This window comes from Scomber scombrus, chromosome 17 (genome assembly GCF_963691925.1).
Source record: "Scomber scombrus chromosome 17, fScoSco1.1, whole genome shotgun sequence".
Classification (NCBI taxonomy): Eukaryota; Metazoa; Chordata; class Actinopteri; order Scombriformes; family Scombridae; genus Scomber; species Scomber scombrus.
Genome location: NC_084986.1, coordinates 26,954,639 through 26,981,150, shown reverse-complemented (window position 1 = coordinate 26,981,150; position 26,512 = coordinate 26,954,639). Strand labels below are relative to the sequence as shown.

Here is a 26,512-nt window from a genome sequence, read left to right as displayed (position 1 = left end):
TCACTTCATGAGCTTGACAAAAACATTTTAGGAAGTACAATTTATGGAGATATTAACTTATAGAACATAATAAATAAAAGTGGAATGTGATTGATGGAAAATTAGAATGATAAAGATATAACCATTTTACAGTGGTTTTAAAGGTCAGTGTAAATATGGAAGCAATCTCTCTCTTATGTACATTATATAATAAATGTCAATTTTATTATTTTTTTCATTTTTACTTTGTCCCTTCTTAGCTCATTTATTATCATTGTTCAGACAGTAAATTCTTTATACTATAAATAAATGAACTGCTGAAAATTATCTAAGGGAATAAAGGGGGATTTAAAAAATAGTCAAAGGTTTTGGACACACCTTCCCATTCACATCAATGAGAAAGTGTGTCCAAACTTTTGATTGGTACTGTATATATGTGTGTATTAAAAGACAATTACACTTAACATGTTCTAAAGAGCCAACAGGAGTAAAATAGTTCTTCACTGAGTGTCAGGAATACAATATTTATCAAGTCAAGTCAAGTCAAACTTTATTTATAAAGCACATTTAAAAACAACCTCAGTTGAACCAAAGTGCTGTACAGTTATTAAAATACAATATAATCATACACAAATATAATAATAAATAAAACAGTAAAGGAATAATAAGAGCTCAATTTAAAAACGAGTAAAAGTAAAGATTAAAATAAAATAAAATAAAATAAAATAAAATAAAATAAAATAAAATAAAATAAAATAAAATAAAAATAAAAGCCAAGGATTCTCGCCTAGCTGTGGCTGAACACCAAGGAGAAAAGATGGGTTTTCAGCAGTGTCTTAAAGTGCTCAACAGACTGTGCAGCTCTAACCTGGATAGGTAGGCTGTTCCACATCTTTGGGGCCGCCACTGAGAAGGCTCTGTCCCCACGGGTACAAAGTCTGGACCGAGGTACTGCCAGGAGCAGCTGGTTTGCCGACCTAAGTGCTCTGGAAGTACTGTGAGGCTGCACAAGCTCTGATAAATAAGATAATGCCAGACCATTTAAACACTTAAAAACAATTAATAAAACCTTGAACTGGATCCTAAAATGAACAGGCAGCCAGCGCAAAGATGCAAGGACAGGACTGATATGATCACGCCGTTTCTTTCCAGTCAGTAGGCGGGCGGCTGCATTCTGGACAACCTGTAACCGGCGCAGTGCTGACTGGTCGAGACCAACAAGTAAAGAGTTACAGTAGTCTAAGCGTGATGTAACAAAGGTGTGAATAACTTTCTCAAGATCATTTCTGGGGAGATAAGCCTTTACTTTAGCTAATAATCTTAGCTGGAAGAAGCTCGTTTTAACGATAGAGCTTATCTGTTTATCGAACCTAAAGTCACTGTCCAAGATAACACCAAGGTTCCTTGCAAAAGGGTGACAGTGAGACTTCAGGGTGCCAATGGCGCTGTCATAACCATCTAGGAGATTTTGTTGGCCGAATAAAATAATCTCAGTTTTATTTTTGTTCATGGAGAGAAAGTTCACTTCCATCCAAGATCTAATGTCATTGAGGAAGTCTAATAAGACCTGGACAGAGGCTTGCTCATTTGTTTTTAAGGGTATATAGATTTGAACATCGTCTGCAAAGAAATGAAATGAGACATTGTGCTTTCTGAATATGGATATTATCATGTGACTAAACTTGAGCAACGTGTCAAAGGAGCAACCCTGAAGTGACAGATAACATGATTAATCCAATCGCAGCCTGGATTTTATCTTCCTCCTGTCACTTTTTTCATTTGCTTGTTTAAAATCCTTACATTTCATTCAGTGATGTGTTATTCTGCAGCTGATTTAAAGTTGAAAATAAAATGATGTAAAACCTTTAATATATCCAGTAGCAATGAACATGTGAAATGGTCTTGTGTATTAATAATATATATATAAATAGGGATGAAATAGTACGTAAGAGGCTGAAATAGTAACAAAAAGAATACTAAAGGTGGAGCAGGAAAGAAAAAACATAGAGTTAGAGACTTGATAGAGTGGATTATGAAGGTGTAGGAATGGGGTTGCAAACAAAATCAATGCTGAATCAACTTTTTTTTTTTTTTATGTCTGTGATCCTTCAATAGATGACAGGTTTCACTCCTTTTTTACTCTTTTGATACTACTTTTATTCCGATCGTGATTGTTTCTTATCAAGTTTGGTTGTGCTGTATGCTGCGATGATGTCCTATGTCACTTTTTATTTATTCAATTATAATGTTGTGTTAGTGGTTTTTTGTACTGTCACTGCAAATCAAATTTCCCCTTGAGGGACAATAAAGCTCTGAACTGAACTTAACTGAACTGAATACATTCTTGTTATTCGTACCCCTGAGGAATGCAAAAAAACCCCCCCATCCTATCCATTGTTCAAAGCAAATAATAGACTAACACTACCCTTGTCTGAATAATACATATTTCTCAAGCTGTTGCGTCATAATCAATGTTATTTTGTACAATCAGCCTCAGAAGTTGTGTTCTCACCTCTGTTTCTGTGCTGCACACATGTAGGATTTACTCTTAACCAACTTAACTAACCCTGATTTTTTAGCTACTGAAACATTTAATAAACAGATGTTATTTTTCAGCTTAGTTCTTCTTTAACTAAAGTCCAAATTTTCACTTTTAGCCGTTAGATAAACACAAGCCTCAGTTTTTGGGAATGTGCATTCTCTGCCAGGAAAGATCAAATAAGCTTCTCTTTTCCTTCTCACTTCCTTTGGGAAAAAGAGATCAAACCAGTTGGGCCGCTGCACATGAACACACATATCTACATGTTGAAATAATACAACCAGTAATCCAACTCCATATAACAATAAAACAACTGTTTTTGTTGCTTTATGGAGAGCAGTTTATTGATTGTAATCTCTATTCGGCTGTGAACTTCCCCTCTGTGTCGTCTCCACTGACACCTTGCTGGAGTTGTTAGTGTCACTCGGTGCAGCACCAGTTGTAACGGGGGAAGGGGGGGGACAATGACTTTGTACTATTATTGGGTGGACGGGGTTTAAAAATAGACTCTAGCATTGCAGTGTTACCCTTCATCAGTCACCCAGGCCAGCTGGCTTATGTAACACTGATCTGAACTGTCGATCTCTCTGGGAGGTTAAACGCTGCGGCTACTGTGCAATCAAACAAGTCAACGTCCTGATTGATCTGCTGTCATACTTGTTGCACAGGCTGATATTAGGATTGTGTGTCATTGGAATCATTTACTGATCAGATTCACTCAAGCAGTTATATTCTCCTAATCCACCTTACCAATTTTAACTCTTCCTCGTTCAGGACCTTCCCCCATCACCAGGATGTTGGCTGGTTTCTGCAGAAGAGGGAGAGATAAAATGTTAGCTATTATATCAAATATAAACCGGTAAGTGCTCACTTGAATTCAGAAGTGCCAAGAGTGCTCATAACTCCAAAGGGAGTCATAAACACAGCCGTTCTCTATTCTAAAATGACAGCGAGTGCTATGTGTTCTGTATCGGCTGTCCTGTCGGTTATTGAGCCGCACAACCACATGAACGTGTCAGTCAGCCATTTTGTGAGAGTGCACTTAAAACTCTCATAGAATCCAGTGACAGCCCACACAGGAAGAGAGTCGATCGTACTTAAGACACCTGGTTGTGTATGTCAGATTTCGGGTAAGGAGCTTTGTAACAAACAAAAATAAGCATGCGGGAGTTAAAAAGCTCTGTTAGCTTGCTGACCCAAGTGAAAGGTAGACTGCAACGTTTGAAAAGGGCTCTAATAAAAATAACATACAATCCTTTATGCTCTGTTTAAGTTTTTTAGTTTATCAAAGTTTAAACCTGAACTGATTTATTCTTTTTGGCTGCTGGAGGCAGCAGAACAAGCTGACAATATAACATATTTCTATACATCATATATATATATATGCATGTGTATATACATGTGTGTATGAATGTGTGTGTACAGTATCTGTCAGAGGTTTGACACATTTTCTTTTTACAACTCACAAGTCATAAACAGTATATATAACCCAAGTATTGTAATATTTATAATGTATATAGATGGAATTCCATTTACTTTTTTACTTAGTTTGTTATATTACTCCTAGTTCTTATGTGTTTCTTTGTTTCCTGCACTGCTAATGCTAATGCTAATTTCCTCTCTGGGGATCAATAAAGTCTTATCTTATCTTCTCTTATCACCATATGACTGATGAGTTTTTATGAGAGTGAATATTGGATTTAAATTTACTTTCTTTCTCCTTTTTTCCCTTTTGAAGGAAATGCTTCATTATGTTCACAAGCTAATTGCTAACTTACTTCAACCAAAAATATGAGCTGAGTAGAAGTCACATACATGTTGTCATTGGACCCATGCTACTAAAACAATAACCAATAATTAGCGCTGTCACACCGTATGAAGTAGTTTTTGCAGACATGCTAGCAAATATTTGTGTTTTACACATCTAGCAAACATAAATCAAACATTAGTTTGTGTTTCTGTCCAATATTTACTTTTGTTTCAGCTCCGGTTTGCTCTGTACCAACTCCTGAGGGAAATATCTGCCTCTTAAGCTGCTAAATGCTTCCCTTTGTTCACCGGCTAGATGCAGATTTGTATCTGTCTGCTGTGAGGTGCTGTGCAGGTAGTGTACTGTGACTTTATCAGAGGTTTTTCACTGAAAATAGCTTCTGCTGTTGCTGAAAATGAGGTTGATGAGAGCAGAGATAGCATGAAATGAGCTAAAAGAGGCTAAAATGCTAAGAGGGACTGCAGAGTTGGGGATTTGTGTGGGTCCACCACTACACCACACCTTTCTAATAAACATTATTTTACATCGAAGAATGTTATTTGTTGTTTTTATTGGGAAAGAAATGATTAGAATGAGGACATCTGGTTGAGACTTTACACCAAAAAGTTCACAGAGAGGGCAACAGAGACCCAAACACAAGGATTATTGTGCTTTTATCTTCCAGCTTTTACCATTAGCAATTACACTTCCTACATATGATTACAGACAGTGAGTGCTGTATTGTTGTTCACCCTGAGGAATCAAACAAACTGACCAACATATTCCATCACAGGAAAAATGTCACATGGCCTGTGTTTTTTCTTTTCTGTAGGATGCAGTATCTTCTTCTCGTCAAACAGTGAGTCGCTTTTTCCTGGGTGTATGTGTGAATGTGAACCCTCTGGCTTGGCAAACTCAGATCTGCCTGCCAAACATGTCTTGTTGCTATAGAAACGGCACTAATAATGAGATCTATTATTCACGCCCACAACACGACATGCCATGATCAGCAAACACAAAGACAAGCGTCTCTTAAAAGGCCAGAGGAGTTCCTCTTTCATATTCTAAACAGGCCCGACTGAATTAATATGCCCAGCCCGAACATAATCATTTTGGCTGTCTGAAAGACAGTCATTACCTCTTGAATGTTCTGTAAAAGACCTGAGTGAGTGTCAGTGTCCTCAAAATACAAAATGAGCATGCAGCTCAGAGACCGCTGTCTCAAAAAACTAGGCCAGCTCAGGAGACAGAGGCGTACTTATACAAAAGAATGATCAAGTTGAGAAACAGGTTGTCCTAAAAGCAAAAGGTTACAGCTAACAGAGCCATCAGCAACCATGAGTCCAACCCTAGTGTCAAGATAATGAATGCCTACCTACACACTATTGAGGCAGTGGTGAACCCGGTCTTGAAATATCCTTTTGATGTTTGTACAGCCAAATTACTATCGGAAAAAAACTCCCCACACTATCTGCCAAATATGCAGGTCTGCAGGCTCTGTGGATGCTTGAAGCGTAGCAAGGCTTTATTGGAACAGTGCCCCTCCAGCCCAACTACTCCTAATACAACAATATTTTGTAACTTTTTAAAACAGACAATCCAACACTATTTCAATGTGTGTTATGTGTTGACAAGTGTACAGAGATGTGAACTACTCAGGCGGGGAGTTCCGGTCCTCTGAAATGATGCCAACGCGGAAGTAACTTAAAACTGCATTCTATCAAAAGGCCACCAGGGGGCGACCGTTTTGGTGTCAAAAGGACTTCCGTCTCTATACAAGTCAATGAGAATTCACCAACTTCTCACTTGATTTCTAACCTCAGTAAACGTTTTCACAATGTGTTTATGGTCTCAATCGCTAGTTTAAAGCCTTCTTCAATGCAGTATGATGTTCATTTGGGACATTTTGGCCTCCCTGATTTTATATTTGACGATAAAGCAGGGTATGCATTAGGGCGTGGCTACGTCGTGATTGACAGGTTGATTGGTTCACAGGTTCAGGAGGACGCCTCATGCTCCTCCTGATGCCCATATACGTAGTAGTTATTTTTTCTGTTATTTTTCCCAGCATGCACCTGAAATTTTCAAGATGGCGCTGCTCAGATCCGATACTATTGGCCTGCGAGCAGCAGTCCACAAACCAATGGGTGACGTCATGGATGTTACGTCCATTTCTTATATACAGTCTATGGAACTACTACACCACTACTTCAGTAATGTTTTGTTTGAGTAACATTAGGAAGGCCTTTGAGAGGACACAGATCAGGGAGGCAGTGGGATTGCAGCTAGGTATGAATCATTTTACTTTAAACATGCCTGGATGGCACATCAATGTAGTTGTTTCCAAGCAAAATGAAGTTTTAAAACTGTGCCAACTGTCCATTTTCAGTTTTTTTCTTTTTGTTACAACTGCCCCTTTAAACACACATTTCCCCACTAATATTAAGAAACCTGTGTAAGTGGTGGTGGTGGTTGTTTATATATGACTTCATACTCAGCAAGTATGACTTTGTTTAATTATACAGGATGCTTCAGTCTCAGCAGCATGAGCCAAATATCTCATAACCATTGACACTTTAATTCAATTGTTATAGTCCAGAAGCCTTTAACAGCATTAATAGTTATTACTGTCAAGATTATTGCTGAGGCTGTAGTGGGCAAGAAACTAAAGTAGCACATAACAAGTAGCAACTACTTGAGATATTAATAGTAATCTCCATCAAACTGTGTATCCTTAAAAAACAGTACACATCTCGGTTTACTGAAACACCTTCAGTAATCCCCCCTGGCATTGACTGTTGGTACAGTCCACCGAGGTGCATGGCTTTTGCCTTGGCCTGCAGAGCTGCTTAGTCAGCATCTTGACTCAGCTAGCCATGCAGGACGGTGGGCTCAGCACATGCTAGTGGCTGTTACATAACCCCTTGCATAGGGCTAGGGGGTGGGGAGGCCACGCCAAGCACCTCTGGTGTGGGGGTGGTTGGCGGTGGGTGGGACAGAGAGAGGAACGGAGGAATGGCAGGACGAGTGGGGGATGGGCGCTATGCAGTGAAGCAATGCAAAGCACATGCCTGATGCAGAGACGCAGAGCATGCTACATACCAGCAAACACACAACGTTACATAACAGCAGAAGTACTGGAGCCATTAAGAAGAGCTGGTGGGAGCACCTTTCCCACAGCTAAACATCACACAGCAGAGCAGGATTACATGCTCATCTTGTTTCCCCCCCACTCAGAGTTGCAGCTTTCATATACACTTTGAAAGAAATAAGAAGCATTGGGTGCATTTTCCATAAAGCATTAGTGTGAACAACATCTCCCCTTTGTTTTGTTTGTTATTCACACCCACAGAAGGAACTGACAAAAAGCCAGGCATCTGCACAAAGATGATAATCTGGCCAACAACAAAAAACAAAAAAGGGCCGGTTTAAGAAGTGAGGATTGGGATTGCCCTGCAGCCACAATGGCAGGAAGCCTCTGGCAATGAGACAGCAAAATAACAACACTGACTGCAATACATCAGTGCAAAGTCAAATAGAGTTTGACAATGGAGAATTTCATCCGGCTTCAATAAAAATAGTTATAAAGGGCCGGAAGAGTTGGTGCGTAGATAAGAGTGGTGTGACCTTCAGGGAGCAAAACAACCACACGGCTCTTGTGAGAGAATTTCTGTTTTTGTGAAAGGGGAGGGGGCATCCCCTTCTTATTAGTGAATCAATTCTTCATTATTACTGTAGATATTTTTCCATTCAAACATTCAGCATAGGTTTGAAACAAATGTAGATCTAGAGAACTGTTTTTCTCTCTGGTTACCAGCACAGACACATACATGCTGAGCTGTCAGTTTATGGCAAGACACAGCTTGTTCCGGGGGGGGGGGGCACATCACTGGTTGGCTCTGCTGCAGAGCAGGGAAACAACAGCACAGCTCAAAGTGACTGATTGTGTTGTGAGGATGTAGGAAACAAATGCATATTCCTTAACTAACAGGTGATTCAACTTTTAGGTACTACATTTTTGGTCTGGATTCATCTAACAGTGAATGGAAGCATGACATCAGTGGTTTGTCTACAGTAAAAACATTATTTATAAACCATTAGTGTTTCTTTTATTTTGTGTTACACCAACGTTTCTACCTCAACTAAGCTGTTTTTTTAGTTTCTCTTTCTAAATCCTTTATGTTTCCACCCAGTTTTGGCACATGTTTTTTTCTCAGTTCCAAAGTAAATGCTGCAACATTTTTACACTTGATGACTTGATCCTTAAAGTCATATGTTAAACAAACAAGACAATCATTTACTGGTCCCACCTTCTGCAATGTGATTTTTTTTCTTTCCTTCCAGTAAACTGAACATATTTGAATTCAGAATTGTTGGTCAGACAAAACAAGCTATTTAAAGCTATTTAAACTTAGGCTCTATGGAAATTATGATATGTATTTTTCATCACATGATTAAAGATCATGGGGAAACCCCTGCATGTAACATGGGTCACTCATGTTGGACATTGTTCAACTGAGTATCACAGTGGATAGATAAAGCTGAGTCTACAGTGGCATTTTTTGGGGTGTTTTGGCAGATTTTCTTGGACAAGGCCAAATTCTGAGTTAAAGCCAGTAACTGAATACTTGAACCCATGCAACCTATGTGAAACACTAGGGTGGAGGCCTGCATAAGCAGTGCAGTTTGAGATTAACTTGTGCAGCAGGACTATAAAGTGTCTGACCCTAAGCATTTGCTGGACTTACTTTCTGACGTCACATTCTGGGAATGAGTTGTTTAACTTCCCATCTGAAATGGACTGAATCCCTCAAAGCAGAGTCAGCACATTTTTACTGACACATTGTCATTTCAGTAATAGTAGTTCTCCTTGGCACCCGTTCACAGAGACTACAATGAATTCAAAAAGAAAAAAAAAAGAAAAAAGAAAGAGTTAACTAATTGATAAATTGACATTGGCTAAGAGTGAGCCTGCAGAGATGCCCTGTGGATTATTCCAAATCACCAGAGAGAGAGAGAGAGAGACAGAGTGTCAAAGACTGAGCACGCTCCCTGATCCCTGCAGGTTTACATAATGTGATGTCCAGCCACCACATGACTATCTAGGATTGCCGGGGATTACATAAGAGTGGGCGACCTGAAGAAGATAGAACTGTGTACATAATTAGACGCTTGGAGCTCAAACTTATCCAGTGAGATGTGCATTCAGAGAGAATAACCAACAACTTTTTAGTTATACTGTATAATTTCAATCATCCGTTCTTTCCTTTGTATCATCTGGGAATAGCCTCCCTTCCAGATCATCTGACGTCAAAGTGATCCCCCCCACAAGCAAAGTCACAAACGTTCCTCGCTACGGAGTCACAGATGCAAAGAGACATAAAAGCAAGGGAGTCACATATACAGATGGGCTGTTGGAGTTTACAGCTCACAGTCAGATATGAAACACACACAGAAAGAAAATTGTTCCAATGCAGATCTAATGTTTTCTAAGCATGCACACTGATCTGGACCACAGTGATATGAAGGACAAAGGCACCGACTAACACAGTCATTGTATTTGCACCCCTAAATCACATCTTAAGAGACTTATCTTTATTTTGATGCAAACAGTAGCTTGTCCTGAGCCTGACACTACAATGTTAAAAAAGGTAATTATGCAATAAAGAAAGTCTACAGACATTTACAATAAGTGTGACTCAGACAGTTCCTCTTAACAGTCTAAAGGTGTGTACTTTAATAATCATTTAATAATCCCCTTACTACAACATGTGGTACAATAATTCCAGAACGTTTAGGCAGTGCACCAACCTCATGGATGTATAGGTGCATCCCTATTCTAACAAACTAGTATGCCATAAAAAAAAAGTATGTCCCAAAACATAGTATATCAAATGCAGTATGCCAAAAGTACCAGGATGTGATGTACTACATCTGGTCGCATTTTTTTAATAGAAGACACATAGCAGAAGACGCCAATCAATGACAAATGATGGCAAATAAAAGTGTATTTACTACATATTTTATTGTGTCTCACATACACACATTAATATGCTATTACTGCACAAAGCTAAGAGGATAAATGAATGCAGATGTCAACCTATATCTGAGGGAAAACTACGTCAGCCTAGCCTAGAAAGCGTTCTAAGTATCAGTATCTAATTAGCTATGTAGTTTACTGAAGTCTCTCATACTCTTCTGGAGAACTCTGACAGCTATATCACCTAACCAAACTAGCTAAGTTATGACACATTTGTCAAAAAAGCATCATGCAAGCTAGTTATGTAGCTAGCTAGCCAAATTGCCTCATAAGAAGTTAGGGTTGTTGATGATGTTCGTGCCTATAAAGGATGTTAGTAGCTAATTAAGATAAGTACTAGTCATTCATCAACTGCCCTGTCTCATTGAAAAATATAGTTAATTTGTAATGTTAGGGTCTGATGAACACACTCAAACCTTGATAAGGTGGAAGACTGAGACTGACTGACCTCTTCATGGGAAAGAGGAACACTACCGTTAAAGGTTTTGAATGTTTAACACTTGAGTCTATCTGCCAATATGTGTTAAAAGGAACATTACCCTACATGCAACAAAAGAACAAAGTGGGAGAACCTACAACAGAAATACAAGGTCAGTTACAGGAGTGTTGTCTAGGTCTTTGATAAGCTATTTACTATGTTTCAGTATCATTTTGCGGTCGCATTGTATGGGGCATGGTGGATGTATCACTGTGCAGAAAGCCATCCATCACATCACCCCACCAAAGCTTATCTCTTTGGAAAGCCAAGAGTCTGATGTGGTTGCAACTCCCTCTGTTGCTGATGTAGTCATTTAGGAAGACTGTACACCATTAAGAAAGAGAAGGACAGAGGACAGGCAGTAAATGATCTAAGACAGACGGAGAATAGAGAGGAAAGGAGAGGAACTGAACAACTGGCCGAAGAGGAGCAGAGATATGAGGAGGACAGGAGGAGAAAGGTGAAGGCCAGGGCAAGGGAGGAGTGAAGAGAGGAGAGGTGGGAAGTGTATCCAGTTAAAAGTTGTGTTTTTGTTTCAATTTATTTGTGATTTAATAAGTGTCTAATAAACTAACCAGTCCATTCTTATGTGCTTTATTATAGTTAAATAATTGATGATAGGACTAGCTTGAAATGGTGTTTCCAGTATCTACATTCTTTTAGTATGGGCTTTACAGGTGGCCCTGGAACACTGTACCTGTTGACATGACTTCAATGTTACAGGTGAAGCTAAAACAAAGTGATGCATGGATAACATGGTACCCAATGCACAAGTTATGACTGATCACTAGATATTTTATATATAATATATAACATGTAGGTAGTAGCTTAGGAAAATGGTGATGACAGAATACAAAATTAAAATGTGTATCCTAATGTTGTATGTGATCATGTTCTTGAAGAGCTGGAGTACAGTAAAGAGGGGCAGACACTGCTAGAGCCAGGAGATCCCTGACACCCTCATCTAGTTCCACATCCCTGTTTCAAGGTTCTGGCCATTGTTGCCATTATCTCCTGCTTCAACATCTTTATCATCACAATGTCTCCATTGTCTAGGCAGAGGTTGAGAGGGATGGTGCAGCAGGTGACTATAACAGGTATAAATATGGGGCTTACTTCTAGGGACCTGAAGAAGATGGAAACAGGTATTCGTCATCCCAAAAGAGCGTTCAATGATGCACCTGGCTCTGGACAGCTTATTGTTATACCAGGCCTGTACAGCATTCAGGAACAGGTGCACGATAGGGTGTCAGACAGACAGATGGGTGCAGTTAGACAGAGGTAACCACCATCACCCATAATGCATCTTGCCTCTAGTGGGTAGAGTTGCTGGGCAAAGACAGGAGTGTTTTTCAGCACATTGACATCGTGGATAGACCCAGGGGAAACACTGCACATGAGCTTACCACAATGGTTGCAGATGGCATGAAGCTGAATGGATTTGAATAGCTTCCTATTACAGTAACACCTTGCATCCTCTGCAGGGTGCTTAATCCGGATGTGGCAGCTGTTGTATCTCCAAGGTAAGAAATGTAGCACCAACCATTTCTCCAACACTCAAATATTGCTCTACAGACTGTGACGGATGTATAAGCAAGAGGGTCAAAGTTCAAGGCGCAATGTTATAACAAAGTAGCATGTTCCAATTGTATGTATACTTCATGTGACAGTATATACTTTGTAAGCCCAGCTGTAATATGTACTAAAAGTAAAAATAAGGAGGCAATTTGGAAGGCAGAATATGTTATCAGGCATAGCCAAGTTAGCCTCGTTACCCTGGTTACCATGCTCATGTAGTGTCATGACATTGATTAAGTGCAACACTATGATTATCTCCATATGCTGTTATTTTAATATATTTAAACAATATTTCATTCCCCTTTCCACTCCCTTCTTTGTGACAGTCAGATTTTCACTCCGTCTTTGAGTAAAATCCTTCAGAACAACTATAAACAAACACATTTGATTTGTGGTTGGACAGCATGTTGAAAGAAGCAGTTCTGAGAGAACATAAATCAGCATAAATCAGCATCAAACAGCTGTCAGCAGGTGTTCTGACCCCTTGTGTGAAACAGAGAGCTTGTTTTCCTTTCTCACAGTAGTTTCTGCCACAGCAAATCTAAACTGCTTCAATATCATTTAAAGCTAATGAGCCATTGTTGGATGTTTACATTTTTCATAATGAAGGACCAAAATGTTTTTTAAAGGGGACGTATGACGCTTTTTTCCTTATTTTCAGTCATTTTCAGTCAGTATATAATGTTACAATGTCAGATGTTGTTATTGAACAAGGCCAATGTTTTAAATAATGAGATAAACATATGTAGAAGTAATTCCTGGCTTCAGACTGCTCTGAAAATTTGGTTTTGGTTACTTTTGAGATGTTCTTCTTTGTTATTTCCTAACCACAGGCGTTTTCCACTTCAGTTGGCTTTTTAGTGCATTTCTCACAAGTAACGTACACCGTTGTCAAGCAATAAGCAGGTAATGAGTTTAATATTTACTAAGCAGAAATGCCCTGCTGTAGTATTTGTTGCTGTGGATGTTGGTGCAGTCCACTCTCATTTTCCTGATCGGATTCGGGTACAAACGCGTTCGGGTGTATTTGAGAAGTTGAAGAGGAGAAAGAAGAAAAGAGAAGTGAAAGTGAAGTGAAATTCTGCTACTATAGTTTGTTTCAGTTACCTCCAGAGCAACCAAAATACAAAAAACTTGCTTTTATGCTGCTTCATTTTAATCAACCTCCCACCTGTGTGTGCCTATCCTCCCACCTGATCTCTGTGTGCTCTGCATTGGTCAGCAAAATACAACACAGAAAGTATCAAGCTCAAGAAAAATACCAAACAGTCAAAAATAGCTGCTTGTACCGGTTGTTGCGCCTCAACGAAAATAGGCCCTCCATCTTTTGAATCAAACACGTAGCAACATGTAGTAAATAACAACAGACACGTTGATGACCGCACTTTTTTTTTCATTACTTCACAGTAGATATTTCCTGATGTGAAAGAGCATGATAGTGTGTTTTTTTCTGAGTAGCGTAGCCTGCTATTTTCAACAAAAGTGGAGTGTTGCTATCGTTTCCAATGTAATGTAACTTGTATTTTTTCAAATTCTGTATGAATGCACCTGATGCCTTTGTGCTTTACAAACCACTAACTACAGCTAATGTGATATTATTGGGCCAGAGATCTAAGCCATGGTAGAATATCAACTAGCTCAACCCATCGCTGTGCTGACTTAAATTAATACAACACATAATTTAGTTGCAAAATGGACACACATTTCCAGAACAAACACAACAATTTTGGTTGAATTCTTCCCATTCAGCCATCTTAACAGAAAACATAAAATACAAAATTAGGGGCCATGTGGTCTGGCTCCAGCCTGACTCTGAGCTACAGGGAACAAAATCTCCCTCTGAATAAAGCAGTGTGGGAAAAGTGAAGTCGGCAGAATCTCACAGGAACCACCAGTGTGTTGTCACCAGGTTAAAGGGCAGACAAGAGTCAAACAACATTCAGAGTGCAGGACCTTCTGCTCCTCAGCCATTACAATTACACCCATCCACACAATCGAAGTCATAATAACACTCCACATCGAGACATAACAACACCTGCATTGAAATAATAGAGATCTGCCAGTTGGAATGACTCAGTGTGGCAAGTGAGGCAGGATAGAGAGGCAGAAAAAGACAAGATGTACCTTAACAATATAATATCTCCACTATAGTATAGATAGATTTACGTCTAGCCTCAAGGTCTGTCAGCCTTAGTAGAGTTTCTCAGCTTTAAGATCACAACAGAATTCTAGAAACATAATGAAATGATGGGGAATATTTCTCGGATCAATCCTGTGTTTAGATAATGAAGGGTAAGTATTCATTTCTTTATCTAACCTTTAACTTTTTCATCATGTAAATGCTGCATTCTGGATGAATTATGGATCCCACCGCTTTTCTTGGCAAGACCAGCCTTACTCTGCCCCTTCTTGTTACCTTGTTTGGTTAGGTTGGTTTAGGCATGAGGAGAGAGATTGGTTGATGTAAAAGGACTGATTTGCACTAAGTTATTATTAATGACATCTTTTTTAAGGGGATATAACTATTGCTGCGTACATCCTTGGTACCATAATATAAACATTCAAAAGGAAAAGGGGTCAATATCTTTGTGCTTAATTAGCTGAATAGATAGCTAGTTAGCTAACTCTTGAGAGCAATGCTAAACCTATCAGTGGATATTAGGATATGTCATATTGCTGTAGAGTCTCTAATGTCACAAACAAAAAAGGTTTTGAAACACAGTACAAATTTCCCACTGAGACCTTAAGTACATGCAAAAAATCTACTGACTTTGTATTCTGAGAGAAACATGACAAATGTACATTTCATGTAAATCTGTCAAAAGAGAGGATTCCCTTTTTTTAAATTCTGGTTGTGCACATTTAGTCATCTCTATGTCAGCCAAGTCTCGAGGTTCTGCACGAGTGTGATGACACCACACATGGCTTCTTATACACTTTGGTCTCTGCTGGGTAATAGTGTTTGTGTTATAGTGGCGTAAATGGTGTCGCTTTTGGAAACGGCTCCAGGATGAAGTGTATCTATACAGGGAAACTGGAGCACTGAAGCTAATATAGCTGCTCACCAGATCCCTGTGGAGAACCCAGTTGGCATGGAGGTAATGGATCCCATCCAGAATCTGATACAGGAGAGACTTCACCATCCCTCGGGGCAGCTGCATGGGCTTCTTGTTGGCCTTGGAGGCGCGGTGGAACTTTATGATGTGCTGTGAAAGAAAACAAAGGTTTCGACTCAATAGTGCTGGTGCAGTGAAGCATAATATTATGTCTTGTCATTTCTGGCAGTGTAGCTACAGTTTTTTCTGTTATTTTCTCTTTTACAAAGGAATAGCCTCTGAAAACCTGTACTGTAATTTAATTATGTAACTTTATTTGCAGATGACATGATGGAATATGTAGTATGTGTAATTGTATGGGTGTGGGAAATCAACACCAGGCAGCAGACACATTTGGTTTAATTTACCGACCATGGCAGTTGGCCCCATTTAGAATACAACTAAAGTCCTGGATAGTCAACTGAATAAGTGTATCTTAGTGTCTTATTCTCTTGAGTGAGAAAGTGTGTCCAAACCCTTGACTGGCTCAATATTATAAAGTGGCTACTGGTTGGTGTAGACTGCCAAGCATGGTCAAAAGAAAATATTTGTAGGCAAAACTCTGGAGATACGTGAAGGTTCAATGAGAAAGTGAAACTCTGAAGTTACAGCAATGATACATTTATGTCCATGGATGTTCAGTAATGAGGAAATATTGATAGATCTAATCTTCCTTTCTGGTCAAAAATGACTTCAGTGTAATATTTAATTTAACTTTGGTCATGTTACAGAAGATTCAGATTTCATTATTTTTCTCAGTGTAGTCTTACTTGTAATTTACTTGTGAACACATTCATATATGTCTCTCAGAGAGGTTCTCTGATCTACAGTTAGGTGGATGCTGTAGAGGTGGATGCTGTGTTTTCTTTCCAGCTTTAAATGTAAATGTTTGCTAGTCAAATGAATTAGAAATTCCCTTCCGATATCAAATCTGCTTCTAATTCAAATTATATCATGTACTATAAAATACCGGAGAATAAGAGAGATATTTTTCTATGACACAGTAAATTTGTTTTTTGAAGATATCGTGTCACTTGATGGGTACCCAGGTACCGATGGCCCGGAGAGACTCACCCAAAGGTCATGTTCAGCATAGTCGAAGAGGAGCCAAACCTTTCTGTCACTGTGGGACAGGAACACTTTCTGCAGGGCGATCACATTCGGGTGTTTCAATTCTCGTAACAGCTGGAAAACACAACAGGAATGTGTGAATAATTTGGAAGCAGGTTATTTTAAAATAAGACAGGGCATGTGATGATATTTGAATTTAATGCCAGTTTTGTGCGTAAGCACGTCAAATATGTTTTCTTGAAATATGTGCTCATGTGATATTGATGTTATAACACCCCAGAATGGCTACATTGAGCAGTCAAAGGAGGAAGGAGTACAAAATAAACAGATGAGTGTTCTTTTAACTGTTCCATCATTTAGAAAATAGAAAAACAGTGTGGTTGTCCAAAAATAGCAGCTAAATTATGGTTAATGTCAAATTTAGAGGATTATATAAGGATACATTTTACCCAAAGGCTTTCAAAGGCAAAAATATTTCTTTATATGATTATATGACAAACAAAGACCCTGTATTCTATTCTCAAACACAGAAATGTGTACAAGTACAATTGTGAACATTGTATAATATTTATACAAACTTACTTTTAGAAATATGTTGCTATAAGGATGAAGGTATTCCATTAGGTCTGTCACAATAATTATTGACTTATTGTACAATAACGTAATTATTAATTGCATTATTATGCTATTATATTATCATTATATCAGTGGTATAAAATGATCTTCGAATGACAATAATATCGTTTATCATGATTATTTCTGAGGCAATATATGGTCCAACAAATGTAGTTATCATAACAGGTCTATATTCCATATTTTTCATAATGTAAGACCAAAACAAACCAGGCATTAGTCCATTTCTGACTTCCCCGGTCTGTCTGTGGGACTTAACCTCAAGTCCATTTGCTGTTCTTCTTTGGGTCACAAATATACAGTTTCCTTTTCATGTAATCTCCTCACACAGATGGGCACTCTTGTTTTTGGCAAACTTTACTCAAACAGGAGGCAGTAGTACATTTGGTGGGGATTATTTTCACTGGTGGATTATTACACATTTGGTACAGTAATAAGGATTGAAAGCAGGAAGGTGTGTGTGGGATTGAGGGAGCGTGAACTAGGGTGTGTCCTCATGGAGGAACACACATACTGTAATGAAATAATGAAGGAAAATGTCACCAGTCCAACTGTACCACAGACGCTTTGATACACATAGTATACTTGTTAGTGGGATCAAATCATCAGACAATAATAAAAAATACAGAACATTGCCAGGCTTAGCGTATCTGCATTTCTTACATACTGAGGAATGTAAATTAAGTAAGATTGTTTATCAAGTCCATCTGGATATGAGTCAGCAGTCCATGTGCACACAGTATGAGATACTGTATGCATGGAATGTTACTGTAGGTGATGGTGGATGCCTATACTCCTCTTCACAACATTCATTCATTGTCTGATTTTACTGCTCAGATATCAATGAAAAAAAATACAAGAAGTTTAATTCTGAATGGATTATAGTACTCAATAAGACGTCAATAAGACATCAGTGTGGGTCCAACATTTAGAAGCAGACTTTAAGTATTGATTTCATGAAATTTTGTACATGCAGTCATGGTCCCCAGAGGATGATTTTTCATCTTGCATCACTGACAGAATTTAAGACTTTGCATTATGTCTTTAATAAAATCCTTCCTATGACCTGTGCTTAATGCTAAAAAATATTTAAATATGCCAAACTAACAGGCTATGCTAAGATATTGAGGAATTAGTCAGATACTTAACTGTCACATTTCATCTTCACCCCCAACACCATCTGACAATCGACAACTGACAGCAACACATAGCTTTAAACATGGATTTGAAAGTACTGGTATTATATTCATTGATCTTTACATAAGATCCGTCACTTCTTTCTGCTGCCATGTAATATAATGTTATTCTAATCCGTAATGCAATTGTGTTCCCCAACCGAAAATGGATTTAATCCATTGTACCAGCTTCAAAGGAATAGTGGGAACAGTTTGGAAACTTCTCATGTTGTCTTTTCATTTATCAGTGAGCCCCCCTGGCTCTAACAGCGGCTAATGGAAGTTAGCAGTGGGACAGCTGCATAATGGAAGAATTCAACATAAGCTAACGCTGCACAAACTGTCATATCATTCAACCAGCGCCTCTATCTCTCTTTCTGTCTTTGTAGCTGCATCATTGGTTTCACCCAGTCCCATTCGCACTGTGCCATTTGCTGACCCATCACAGACAATCCATAATCAATCATGCCCTTTAAACAGGCCTTCATATCCGCGGGGTGTTTCAGTCAGAGGGGAGACAGCACTGAAACAGTCTACGCTGAATCTTACCCACTGAATGAGTTATTCATTTGTACAGGCTGTTATGACTCTTACTGTACTGCACCTGCAGCAAGATGCAAGAGTAAAACAACACAGATAGATCTAGTCACCACATTGTTTCTTTAACGTTGTTGTACATATGGTTGTTCTCATTAAAAAAAAGATGATTATAGCTTAGTATTTGTATAAACTGATGAGGAGAAGTGACAGTATGTGGTTAATTGTCACGAGGACGCAAGCCTCGCATAGTTGGATTTGACCATCAAACACCTGCAGCTTCATGATTCTTGCACAAGTGTGACCAAAGCTGTGGAAATACCTTATGGTCTTGAAACCAGGTCAACTACTCACTTGGAAAGGCTCTAATTTCAGAGAATCCACTGACACTAATCTTGAGTTACATGGCAGAGCAGCTCTCTTACACACTCAGGACCGTACTGCTACTTTGATTTGCTTTTGATGTTTTCAACTTTTTCCTGTCTTGACCATTATTAAGGAAGTGCCTTCAGTATTCTCAGTCGATGTAAGAAGTTATACTTATACAAAATATAATTCTTTCAATACTTCATTTCAAAAGGTAACAAAAACTGCTCAACATCTGCCACTCCAGGTTTCTGTTTAGCACATGGAAATAGTGTTTTATAAGTTTCCCATCATCTACTACCAAGATTCTCTTCAGCATCAGTTGGTTTTGACATCTTTTGACAGCTGGTGAGTGGAGAAATTAGGAATTATGTAATGAAAACTGAGTTTCAAAGTGGGTTTCTATAATGAGGTCAGGCAGGCATTCAGAGACTACAGGTAGATACACAGAAACCTAAAGGGCTGATTGTGATATTGTTTGCATGGTCATGTTGAAAAGGAAGGTGAAAAAAATGAGGGAGATGAGACGTTATGAATTGTACAAATAGATAATGAGAATCATTCAAATGAATATAGATATCACCCTTCAGATTTCCTTGAATGATTCACGTTTAACTGGATCAACCGTGCAGCTCAAGTACTTTTAAATGTGTTCTACCCACAAGGCAGTCAAGGACAGCGCTAGCATGGAAAGTGACAGGGACAAGTGCAAACCCAAAGGAATAATGCAGGAATTGTATGCAGGCCGTTCGATTTGACCTCTGGATGGGGAAATGAGGGTTTTGTTTAATCACAACCTTAATCCACAGGCTAAAATGGTGCATTGTAGTAATGAGCCCTGGGCTTAGTGCTTGTACACCCCCCCCCCAGCTCTGTGGCACCACTTTCTACCCTGAGGCCGCGCACTGGTCGAGACAGACCTCATGTGATCATTGAATCATTGTGGCAATAACACTGCTCTCACACACAAAGAGCAAACCTGACGCAGGGTCACAAACACATGCTCAACCTATTTAATATGAACCTGAGGGCTGTTGCAGGTTAATTCCTGGTGGTTGATGTTCACACAGGACTTCAGTCTGCCATGGCAGCGTCAATGATCACTGCTAAGACACAAAATGATATGAGACCACAGCTTGGGTTTGACCTTGTGAGGCAACATCACAAAATCACACCAGAGTCCATCCTGTAAGGCTTCAAAGGCGCTTGTGGTTTGGATTAATCAGCATTGCAAATCTAGCTGCTGCATGGGGTAAAATAGTGATAGACCATGATAGATAGATGGTTCATCCAATCACCTGCCAAGTATGTTTTGCATGAGCCTGCCCTTTATCTAAATAGTTTTCTGGCATGGCTTCTCAGATGGTTCTGTGTAACAAACCATCTGAGAAAACATCAGGTTAGAGCTTCACTACACAGATTAGTTGACTCACGGTTTAATAGAAGTGATGTCCATTTGAAAAGTAAACGTGATGACTTACAATAATTTAAATTGTCTATCGACAGAAAACTCATTTGATAATCAAAATGTTAGTTCATTTTAAAGCAAAAAGCCAAATATTTGTTGGTTTTAACTTTTATAAGTGATCATAAAATATTTTTGTCATACATAATAGCAAACTTTGGGCCTGTTGGTCAAACAGAAAACAATAAAAATGTGACCTTTGACCTGCATTTTATACACATAACAATTAGTCACTTAATCTTGAAAATAATCAAAAGATCCCCAGCAACATGGCAGATACAAGCTCTCTTTTCTTGTTCAAATCCTACAAGTGGCACAATGTATAAATGAATGGAAAGACAAATAACTGTATATGTTGTGCAAATATATACAAGCTGTGTTCTTGTACTCATCCTGCGTCTTACACAGAATGTTCAAATATACATCTATAAGTGCTCCTCAATTTTTCATGTAATGAGTGCCAACCAGAAGTCAAGAGTTACATAAAACAATGAGCCGTTTTAAATGATTCCACATCTTTCAGATCTCGATATATCAGAATGTGGCACTTTCTAGTGAGCAGGTGGTCTGTTTTTATTAAAAAAGAATAGACTCAATTCATTTTCATTTAAATGTCTGGTTAAGATCAGTAATAAAAATGTCAAATGATATTTTAGTTACTTTTTGTGATTTGATATGAATGGAAGTGACTGTGTTAAATCAGCATATGATAATGTCTCGTATCAATGGCTGCCTCCTGAATCCAATCCAATGGACATTGTATCATGGCAGACTTTGTGAGATCTGTAAACATCGAATCGTTGTCCATTGAATCGATATAATACTGTATCATGAAGAAACTTAAAGAAACGGTTTCACACTATTCCTCTGATCTACCAGTGCTGGTAATTCCCAAGAAACATAGGTATTTAAATTTTGCTTTGCAAATGTTTTCCGAGGAATGATTTGCATGCGTCATGTTTGTCCTAAAGGAAACACACAGTGAGTAACAATGAATGTACACAAAAACTTACTTTACAAGGAAACACCACAGGGCATCTTTAAGACCGCCAAAAGGAAAAGAGGAATTGAATGGCAGCGGATCACTCAAGGTTGAAATATTAAAAATCAAGACAAATTACAAAGGAATAAAATGTATGATACGTGTGATAAGAGAATAACTGCAAAAACCTGCATTAAGCAAAGTATCCATTAATGCTTCAAAGGTATGTACTTTGTTTACATACCACCCGCAGTCATGGTTACACATGGCTGATTCTGACTCAGTTCCTCTATAAACAATACCATGGCAGTGATTCAGGCACTATGTAAAAAAAGGGTTGACATACAGTAACTTCACTACTTGGTCTCACGTGTTGGAAGCAAAGCAGCACGGAGCTTCTGATTCTCTTAATCCATCTGACGCATGACTGTAAAACATATACTTACCTCGCCAGTAAATAAATACATTCATATAAGAACATGGATGGTTAATTCTGAATGTTAAGCTGCTGGTATGATAACATAAATCCAAGTCCTGGGAAAACACTACCACAGGCAATAATCACACAACTGTAATCCAGCCTTAGCCGCAGAAAACCGGGCATCCTGTGGGAAAATGTTCCATGTGCAGACAATCTTGTGACTCACTTTTATATGCTATTAGGCAGTGGCCATTCAGGCCATTCCTCGACATGTGCAAGGACAGAGTGCACGCTGAGAGAAGTGAATGTCTCCATCATAACGAACGGTTTTAAATGAAACAGATGCTGATCATCGATGAGGCGAAAGGAATCAGCTTTCTGAGTAAGAAAGAAGCAAATGAATCCAATAACAACTGCGACATCAACACATTTAAATTGATGCTTAAATGAGAGGGAAGTATACAAACACAACAGGAAAGAAAAGAACAGGCTGTTTGTCCCCCTTCTGAGTAAAATAGGTCATGTTTTTGTTAAGGCCTCGGAGAGAAAGCGCTCGCTGGACGGGTTCCAAATATTCGCAGCTAAGCCAGATTCCAGCCAGGGTTGCCAGTCCACCTTTAAAGAGGCTACTCGAGACCCAAATGTGCTTTCAGGTCATTGACCATCACATAACACTTGTAGGCAGTTCCTGGAACTCTTGGATCTGAAAGAACACATCTAGCAAAGGCGGTTTCCAGTCTGTCAAGGGTTAGAGTGAAACCAACTGATCTCTTCATGGTTTTAGAGAGATGAAAACTATGCAGAAACTAATGTGGCTGTTTACTTAGCAGCCGAGGCCACAATTCAAGCCTTTTTATTCTACTAATCACCCACTGTTCCCTTTAATGTGGTTATTATCACAAAACAAAATGTCATGATACACTGGCTCTAATATTAGTGTGACCTAAATATAAGTTGATTTAGCTTCTTTAGCTGTTGTGCTAATATGCAACACCTTGTATTTCAGTCATGTTTTCTTTCTGCCAGTAATCTTAAAGGACGTTACTAGTTCATGGAAGGAAAAAAAGGAACAGAATTATTGACTTAATTTCAACTGAAAATTAGGCAACCGTACAATCCACCAAAACAAGCAGGCCAGCAAACCACTAGTTACAAAAAGGTGACGTTAAATGATAGCGGGCTACAGACGTGACATTATTGTAACTTTCGGTTGGCTATCTTTTGTGTTTACAGGCTATTGGTAGTAATGGGCACATCATTGTGGGCGGCTGTGGTTCAGGAGGTATAGCGGTCGTCCACTAATCGGAAATATGGGCGGTTTGATTCCCGGCTCCTCCAGTCCACGTGCCAATGTGTCCTTGGGCAAGATACTGAACCCCACAATGGCTGTGCCAACGGTGTATGAATGTAAGTGAATGTTAGTTTCCTCCTGATGAGCAGGTTGGTACCCTGTGTGGTAGCTCCTGTCATCAGTGTATGAATGTGTGTGAATGGGTGAATGAGACTTAATGTAAAAGTGCTTTGAGTGGTCAAAAGCGCTACAGTCCTTTTACCATAATGAAAATTCTCACTCCATCTAAATATCAGATGTTTGCTAAAGGAGTAAATGTTTTTTGTGATATTTAACCTGCTGATCTCAAACTAAACACGGCGAGTGAACAGTAGCTTCGTGAGTAAATACAGCTTCTATATGGAGAGTCAGGTAGCTGCAATATGGCAAAGTGAGAAAGAACCACAGTGAGAAAGCCTGCTGGACTACTGGACCCATTACCGCCTAGTATAAGCTGATAAACATGACCTGGTCTGATAACCTTGTGATAGACAAAGATAGCGACAGCAGCTTCAGAATGTTTATAGGACATAACATTAACGTGACAACATTTCACGGACGAGAGTAAAAGTTATAAAATACTAACAATCATCATATGACTAAAATGTGACTGAAACTAAAATTAAACTTTTTTGCAGCAGCTTTGATGGTGATTTCAGTTCCGAGAAATGAGATTAAATTAAATAACCAATCTTTGGATTCTGGATCACGATGGTTTTGTGTCTCATAGTGTCTCAGACGGACTGAAGGATGGGCAAGAAAAGGCCACAAGAAAAAACCCAGCGCTGCCCTGGATCATCCTGCTCCAGAGGACTGATTAATGACTTCTCTCATGCAGCTGGTGAGCAGCGGGTCGATAAATCCACTGCAGGCTGCTCTGTGCAGGGCTCTGCTGGCCATTGGTTAGACACAAACACTGCAGCTCTGTCTGCGGGGTGGACATGCACGCCAAGCCTTTTTTTCTCCAGAATGAACAAAGTGACGGGCACCCTCTCTGCAGCGGCCATTCGGTGTTATTTACAGACATATACTGCTGACAAGGCAGATGTTAGACTGCAGACTGCAGCTTCAAGGATGATCATGTGTGGTCCAGCAGAATGACTAACATCAATGCATCAGATCAGACACAGATTAGATAAATTGTCTGTATTTCATTGTATTAATGCAACAATGGCTGTAGCAGATTTACTGGTACATACTGTATGTCTTCTATACAGTATGGTTTACCACATTTCATTTTGTGAGTAGAGTCTTAATCAAACACTGGCTGAAATAATTGAAATAATGAACCCTCCAATTTAACTGACAGCAAGACATTAGCTCTCATTTGATCCCTAGCAACCCTGTGCTTGAGCTTTTCACTCTTCACCCTCGGCAAATACAACTCAAATATGTTCCTGTTTGCACAGTGATCAGTGTGCTGGGAAAGAATGGATGATGAAGGCCAGAAAACACAGGCTGTTTCATGGAGACGCAGGCAGAGAGGATCAGTATTGGCCTGATGCAGGGGTGTAATTTCATGTTTCTACCTTTGAGGTGAAAGGCCTGTTGGGCCAATATATTAGTGTGTTATTTTTCTTGCTGTGGATCATTAATACTGAAGCAGCCATTGCACACTTATCCTCACATGAAAAAAGGCAACAACAAAAAACTAACGAAACAAATAAACATCCTTTAGTTATCTGAGTCAGTAAAAATCTACTCATGTATGCAGAAAAGGAAACAGGGAAACATTTATGAGGTCAGGACATTAACTAACACAAAAGCCATTGTGACCAACTGGGAAAAACAAGACTCATTTCATGGGAATAATGAAATTCATGAACAATGTTTCAATTCACGAAGGTCAAAGTTAATGGAGTGAACAGATGTGAAACAGCAACAGGTGGCTGAGTGAAGTTCCAAAATAACAATTTTACTACTAAAGCAATTCTGGGCCTCTTGAGGAAAAAGCAGTACCTGATTCAAGGCAACAGTTTTATTTTTTTTTGTCTTTCAACAGAACCGTGTTGTGGTGGAAAAATGACATCCAGTTATTCACGGACGACTCCAGTTTCAAATTGGGTTTTACGTTTTAAGTTTTTTTCATAAAGCAACTTTCTGAAATCTTGAGTCACAGAGTAAGAAACAAGAGTAGTAAAACTGAACAAAATTATTACCGAAACTTTCCGGTTTAAACATCCATCACAGCTTACAGAAGACTTTTTAGGGACCAATCTGTGAACATGCTTACTGCCAGCTAATATTAATGTATTTTACATAGTTTAAAAAAAAAAAAAACCTGTTTTATTGGATCAATTTCAGTAGGAATTGATTATTGAAAATACAGTTTCTTTCTTACTTAGTACAAGATGTGTTTACATGAATATTCGTAAAGGGTACACTATGAAATTTTGGAGGGATGTTGTCTTGCTTCTAGTCTTGAAATCTGCTAGTTAGTTGCATTTCTGCAAAGATTACAATGGAATCAATCATCTACTGCTTTGTCAAAACTAAATATAAGTGAACACATTGCATGACCCTTCATTGCTTTGCAGGTTGTAGTGGTCCAATGGTACTGACTGTATTTGTTTTGCATACAATATCCTTATTCAAGGATAGTTACTAATATTTAAAGTGCATTCATATTCAATTTAGCAATATTTATCAGGTCAGCAGATGTTTTTGATCAGTTGCAAACCATCATCTTCTTACACAGTCTTGAGAAACACTGAGAAACTAACTAAATGTTATATCGGACAGTGAGGAACCCATTATCCAAACCAAAAACAAACAAGTTGTTCTTCACCATACCTGGAATCCTTCTTTCCTTAAGCCCCACTCTGATGAACTCAACCTAGACAGGCCAGCTCACCTCCCACTACCGGCTAGCAGAGGATTTACCCAAGTGGCCCTAGCATTATGTAAACACAGTCTGCTTCTGTCACAGGGGTTTAAAGGCTGTGCAACTTCAGTGAGCTGTGTTACGCAATCTGCTGCCCATGTTGTGCTGAAGAATCCAGCGGGGGCTGTGAGTGCCTGGACGGCCCAGAAAAGCCGGCAGCAAGATGGTGTGATAAGGAGGAAACCAGAA

The 26,512-nt window shown here is 39.0% G+C and overlaps 1 protein-coding gene across 4 annotated transcripts in view; it reads right to left on the bottom strand.

Moving 5' to 3' along the window:
• cdk19 (cyclin dependent kinase 19) overlaps positions 1-26,512 on the bottom strand; it is a 69,845-nt gene that overhangs the window by 28,113 nt on the left and 15,220 nt on the right. For all 4 annotated transcript variants that reach the window (XM_062437080.1, XM_062437079.1, XM_062437082.1 and 1 more), the window contains exons 3-5: positions 16,534-16,644; positions 15,430-15,570; positions 3,269-3,326 (exon numbers count right to left, since the gene is read on the bottom strand). In XM_062437080.1, coding sequence (XP_062293064.1) covers positions 3,269-3,326; positions 15,430-15,570; positions 16,534-16,644 — 310 coding nt within the window. The remainder of the gene's footprint in view (positions 1-3,268; positions 3,327-15,429; positions 15,571-16,533; positions 16,645-26,512) is intronic.